The sequence below is a fragment of the Lactuca serriola genome, chromosome 2 (genome assembly GCF_051521515.1).
Source record: "Lactuca serriola cultivar US96UC23 chromosome 2, Lser_US96UC23_V15, whole genome shotgun sequence".
In the NCBI taxonomy this organism is placed as follows: domain Eukaryota; kingdom Viridiplantae; phylum Streptophyta; class Magnoliopsida; order Asterales; family Asteraceae; genus Lactuca; species Lactuca serriola.
In genome coordinates this window covers 92,147,704-92,154,152 of record NC_136409.1, presented here as the reverse complement: position 1 = coordinate 92,154,152, position 6,449 = coordinate 92,147,704, and the positions used below count along the sequence as shown (strand labels likewise).

At 35.6% G+C, this 6,449-nt stretch overlaps 1 protein-coding gene across 1 annotated transcript; it reads left to right on the top strand.

Moving 5' to 3' along the window:
• The first annotated feature begins 1,009 nt into the window (after positions 1–1,009).
• On the top strand, positions 1,010–3,586 carry LOC145089398 (uncharacterized). The gene is made up of 5 exons (XM_079027841.1): positions 1,010–1,300; positions 1,534–2,019; positions 2,305–2,508; positions 2,593–3,465; positions 3,557–3,586. The coding sequence occupies exons 1-5, from the start codon at positions 1,010–1,012 to the stop codon at positions 3,584–3,586; spliced, it is 1,884 nt and encodes a 627-aa protein (XP_078883967.1).
• Positions 3,587–6,449: the final 2,863 nt, after the last annotated feature.

Below are 6,449 nucleotides of genomic sequence, written 5' to 3'. Positions count from 1 at the left end.
CATTTGTGTTAAGAATTTTGGGCAGTGGGATTGGATTTCTAATAATAAAAGCTGTGAGGCTGGTACTAGAATTATAGTGGGGTGGAATCCTAGACTTTTTGATGTGATAATGCTTTCTCAATCCAAACAGGTTATCCATTGTTATGTTAAAGTTTGTAATTCTGATGTTGGCATGTATTTATCTTTTATATATGCTGCTTCGAATTACATTGAAAGAAGATTGCTTTGGGATAATTTGAAGAAACATAGTTTGGTTGTTAAGAAGGAAGCTTGGGGTTTATTGGGTGATTTTAATGTTGCTATAAAACCATCGGAATATTCTGAAGGCTGCTCTAGAACTCCTAAAGGAGTTGAAGATTTTGTTCATTGTTTAAGTTTTATTGAAGTGGAGGACTTGAAGTCTTATGGGTTTCAGTTTACATGGAACAAAACTCCTGCTGGGAATATGGGGCTTTTGAAGAAGCTCGATAGAGTTATGGTCAATTTAAAATTTATTTCGGACCATCCTCTTGCCCATGCTGTTTTTAAGCCATATAGAAATTCGGATCATTGCCCTGCTATTTTAAATTTTCCTGGTGATAAAGTGAAGTGGAAGCCTTCTTTTAGATTTGCTAATTTTATTTATGAGAAGGAGGAGTTTCTTTCTTTGGTTAAGGAGGTTTGGGATAAGAATATTGATGGTTTTTTTATGTTTAAAGTGACTCAAAAGTTGAAGATTCTCAAGAAACATTGCAGGGAGCTGTGTAATAAACATTGGGGTGCTGGGAAAAGAATTCAGAAGTTAAGAATGGAGTTGGAATGTAAACAACAAGAAATTGACAGTAATCCTTTTGATTGCAAGATTAGGGAAGAGCATGCTAATATTCTCTTAGATTTTAATGTTGCTTGTAATGATGAAGAAAAACTTCTTACTCAGCGTGCTAAAATCAAATGGTTACAGGATGGGGACAATAATTCTAAATTCTTTCATAGGATTGTTAAAAGCAGGGGTAACAGTAATCGTATTTAGATGGTTCTAAATGAAGATGGCCGATGGGTGAGTGGGAAGGCTATGAAAGATAAGTTTGTATCTCATTTTAATAAGTTCTTGGGTTGTAAGGAAGATACTGATCTGTCGGGATTAAGTGATGATTTTTTTCCTAAAAAATTGGATAGGAGGGTGGCTGTTAATATGATTAGAGTGGTTTCTGATGAAGAAATTAAAATGGCGATGTTTGATATAGATGACAATCATGCCCCTGGCCCTGATGGGTATTCTTCAAAAAATTTTAAAAGTACTTGGAGCATTGTTGGTCCAGAGGTATGTAAGGTTGTGAGAGAATTCTTTTGGACTGGTAAATTGTTGAAGGGGATCAATGCTACAAGAATAGTTATGGTACCTAAAGTGGAGGTTCCGAGGAAAGTTTCTGATTTTAGACCTATAGCTTGCTGTAATACTTTTTATAAATGTATCAGTAAGATTATAGTGAACAGGATTAGAAATTGTTTGGGCGATATTGTTAGCAATAATCAGTCAGCTTTTATTCCTGGTAGATCTATATTGGACAATATTCTTCTTGCTCAGGAGCTGATGGTGGGGTACAAAAAAAAAGAGGAGCCCCTAAATGTACGATAAAGATTGATATACAAAAGGCTTATGATACGGTGGATTGGAGTTTTCTTAATAGAATTTTGCAGGGATTTGGGTTCCATCCAGTCATGGTTAAATGGATTATGGCTTGTGTTTCTTCCCCGTGGTTCATGCTTAATTTTAATGGTGAAGATCATGGGTATTTTGAAGGAAAGCGTGGGCTTAGGCAGGGAGATCCTTTATCTCCTTACCTATTTACTATAGTTATGGAGGTATTCAATATTATTATGGGTAAGCTTATTGAAGATTCTCTGAATTTTAAGTTCCATAGTAAGTGTTTGGGCCTCAATATATCCCATTTATGCTTTGCTGATGATCTGTTGGTATTCTCTTATGGTAATGGGAATTCGGTCAGAATTATAAGGGATGCTCTTGATGAATTCAAAAAGGTTTCAAGGCTGAAGGCGAGTATAGAAAAAAGTCAGATTTATTTCAGTTGTGTTAAGCCTAATATGAGAAGGATTATTTTGGGTATTCTTCCTTTTGATGTTGGGAGATTTCCGTTTAAATATTTGGGGGTTCCTATGTGTGTTACTAAGTTGTTTGATAGAGATTGTAAAAAGTTGATTGAAAAGATTAAGATGAGAATTTTCAACTGGAAATGTAAAACCTTATCGTTTGCTGGCAGATTGCAACTCATTAACTCGGTCTTAACTTCTATTCATGTTTATTAGGCATCGATTTTTAAAATTCCAATTGCTACTATTAATGAGATTGAAAAGATGTGCAAAAGTTTTTTATGGGCAAATGGTGAGATAGTCAAAGGGAAAGCTAAAGTAAAGTGGCTAGATATCTGCAAACCTAAGGAGTATGGCGGGCTGGGAATCAAGAATTTAAGGAGATGGAATGATGCTTTGCTTGCTAAACATGTTTCGAATGTGATCAATAACAAAAATTCCTTGTGGGTGCAGTAGGTGAGAACCAATTATATAGGAAGAAGGAATTTTTGGGATATTTTGCAGAAAAAAAGTATGAGTTGGACATGGAAGAGGTTTTTGGAAATAAGGAAAACTGTTAGGCCTCATGTTGTTTCGTGTGTGGGAAATGGAAGGAACACTGCTTTATGGCATGATTGGTGGCATCCAATTGGTATTCTTTGTACTATTATTCCTAGAAGAGATTGGGTTAGTAATGGTCTTAGTGATTCTTCTTTAGTCTGTGATGTTCTTGATTTTGATACTTATTCATGGCCGGTTGAATGGGTTAATAAGTTTCCTGGATTGATTGAAGCTCCCATGTTTTGTATTGATTCTAATATGAATGATGTTGTTGGATGGAGGGATAAGAAAGGTATATGCAGAAATTTTTCATGTAAACAGGTGTGGAGTGATTTAAATAACTTTGGAGACATTGTTCCTTGGTATGATATTGTTTGGTACAATAATTGCATTCCTCGCAATTCCTTTATTTTGTGGATGGCTGTCCTGAACAGATTAAAAACTCAGGATAGGGTTAGAGGTTGGGAAGTGGCTGGTAAATTGCTGTGTCCATTCTGTGAAATTGTTCCTGATTCGCATAACCATTTATTCTTTAATTGCGATTATACCTCTAGATTTTGGAGGTATTTCTGCATTAAGGTGGGGTTAAATTTGAAGACGGTAGAATGGAATGATCTGATTTTAATGTTAAGCAGAATGCTTAATTTGAAGACTGGTGAGAATTTGATCATCAAATGTATGATTGCTAGCTGTGTTTCTCATATTTGGAGGGAGAGAAACTCTAGACTTTTTGGCTCTAGAAGAACTTCAGTTGAGGGGGTTATAGCTAGTATTGAGAATGAGATTCGTTTGAAGCTGATGGGATTAAGGAAAAGAGCTAAATTGATCAATAATAAGGTTTATTTGATCTGGGGTATTTCGGGAATTGACAATGTTAAATAATGGAGGTCATTTTCTGGTTTATCATTTTGGTGTGTGGTTGGTTTAGATTTTGGGTTTGGCAGTGGTGGCAGATTAATAAGGAAGATGTTATTAATGGAATATGGTGGGGGTATTTTGGGAATAAAAAATTGCACAAAGGAATTGACGGAATATGTCACTAGTTGGAGAGTTTTCTCTCAAATCATGTGACTTGTACCTATGGGATTTTCTGTTTGGATATGATCTTAATTGAGATTACCCAAATAGAGAATCCTAGACATGCGATTGATGCCATGTCTAGTATGAAACTTAATCTGACTCACTGGTGTTTTGGTGTTATTTTCTTGTGTTTCATTTTGAGTTTGTGGTGTAGAAAGGTGAAGCAATGGATGGTGGTGGGCAATAGCTATAGAGAGATAGTGGATTCCCTGATGAAGACTTTGAAGAAGGTGGAGGAAAAGGATTGTGATAGGAGATTTGGGAAAAGTTGTTTTGAGGGGTTTTTTTGTTATTTCTATTTTATGATGTTTATTTGTGTAATCTTTTATTGGTTTTACCTAGTGTTTTGTGTTATGTGGGTGATGGGTTTGAGGGGTTTTTCTTAAAGGATAGCTTATGGACTGAGGGTTTTTTTTAAGGGCCTTACCCCTTGCTTTGGTTTTTTTATTATTTGGGGTTTTGGATGGTGCAAGGGGGTGAAGTTACATTTTTTCCATCTTTTAATAAGTCTTTGGGCTACCTGTAAGGATTTTAGGGTTTTTTGGGTTTGTGAGTGGTTATTTCTTATTATTAGGAAGTGGTTTGGTAGTTGGGTATGGATAGGTTGGTTATATTTGTATTTTGTTTGAATTTTTGGTGCTTGTATTCTTTTATTCTTTTTAATAAATTTTGCTGAGCTTTGGCTCTTTCAAAAAAAAAAAAAAGAATTAAACAATGCTAATCAAAGCCTTGCTTAAATTTTATAGACTTCTATTGTGGAACACAATAAAACGATGCTCATCAAAGCTTCGCTAAATTGCATAGACTTCTAATGTGGAACACAAGAATAAAACAATGCTCATCAAAGCTTTGCTTAAATTACATAGACTTATATTGTGGAACTCAAGAATAAAGAAATGCTCTTCAAAGCCTTACTAAATTGCGAAGACTACTATTATGGAGCTCAAGAATTAAATAATGCTCATCAAAGCTTTGCTAAATTCAATAGACTTCTAATGTGAAACTCAAGAATGAAACAATGCTCTTCAAAGCTTTTCTTAAATTACATCCACTTCTATTGTGGAACTCAAGAATTAAATAATGCTCATCAAGGCTTTGATAAATTGCAAAGACTACTTCTATTGTGGAACTCAAGAACTAATCAACGCTCATCAATGCTTTGCTAAATTGCATAGACTTCTAATGTGGAACCCAAGAATGAAACAATGCTTAAGATAGCTTTGCTAAATTGCATAGACTTCTATTGTGGAACTCAAGAACAAAACAATGCTCATCAATGCTTTGCTTAAATTGCATAGACTTCTATTGTGGAACTCAAGAATGAAACGATGCTCATCAAAGCTTTACTAAATTGCGTAGACCTCAAATGTGGAAATCAAGAATGAAACACTGCTCGTCAAAGCTTTGCTTAAATTGCATAGACTACTATTGTAGAACTCATGAATAAAGAATTGCTCATCAAAGCTTTTCTAAATTACGAAGACTACTTCTATTGTGGAACTCAAGAATTAAACTGTCACACCCCAAAACCGGAACGGCGGAAACGTTCTGAGGTGGATGACGTCATGTCAAGTATCACAACACATGCATTATAGTAATCAAAGTACAACAAAACATTGCATTAATAGTAATAGTTTTACATGGTTACATTAATACATCAAAGTTATTAAGTAATAGAATAAATACAACATGGTACTAAGCTATCTTCATCAACAGCTCCGAGGATGTACCTGTCTAATGCTAACCTGAGAATACAAGTTATTTGAAAAGCGAGTATCAGCATTTTTACAAATGCTGGTGAGTTCATAAGTATTTAGTGACATTTATCCAAATAACTTTATAAAGTAGTAGTTTAAGTGTTTACTGTGTATTAGAGTTCTTTCCAGAAAATCCTATATTTTCTTTAATAAAGCAGCCTTCTACCAAGATTGGTCAGTGTTATGTGGTAAAAAGTCATTTTCCCTAAATTGCTATCATTATCAAAATACTGAATTTGATTATTGAGGAAAGCAAACGACATCATGGAATAACATATGCCTCAGCAGTGAGGACTGGTGACTAAGGCAAGGAATCATAGACTCCAGGAGAGTATCGAACAAACGACACGCCTGGTTTAGTCTAACAAATAGAGACTCAGACCCCAGAAGGTACCAAATGAAAGGTACAACTGGTAAGGTCTAAAACAGTGAATAACAGACCCCAGATAGTATCAAATGAAAGATGCGTCTTGTAAGGTCAAAACAAAGAAAACAGACCCCAGATAGTATCAAATGAAAGATACGTCTTGTAAGGTGAAAATAGAGAAAACAGACCCCAGACAGTATCAAATGAAAGATACGTCTTGTAAGGTCAAAACAGAGAAAACAGACCCCAGACAGTATCAAATGAAAGATACGTCTTCTAAGGTCAAGACAGAGAAAACAGACCCCAGACAGTATCAAATGAAAGATACGTCTTGTATGGTCAAAACAGTGTGACTCTGAAAGTGAATTACCAGCATACAGTGTAAATTGCCGACGAAATACCGTTACCTTAAGGCCAAAGAATTATAAGGTAACCCGGGATACTCGTAACCATACTGACTAGAGTACCAGACGCCCTACAAGCGTCTAAAATATGACATTTGTCACCCGTTGGCTTGGTAGGCCGGGACTGTAGCTAGCAGTCTGGGTGCGGGGTTGTCAATCCCGTATAGATCTATACACACAATGTCCGCTCTCCCTACAGGAGATTCTGGTTAC

Excerpts from the sequence above, each read along its gene's own strand:
- LOC145089398 (XM_079027841.1), top strand. The coding sequence starts at position 1,010 with ATGGTTCTAAATGAAGATGGCCGATGGGTGAGTGGGAAGGCTATGAAA. Across the intron at positions 2,020-2,304 it reads CTCTTGATGAATTCAAAAAG|GCATCGATTTTTAAAATTCC; the intron begins GTTTCAAGGCTG and ends CATGTTTATTAG. Across the intron at positions 2,509-2,592 it reads TTGCTAAACATGTTTCGAAT|AAAAAAAGTATGAGTTGGAC; the intron begins GTGATCAATAAC and ends GATATTTTGCAG.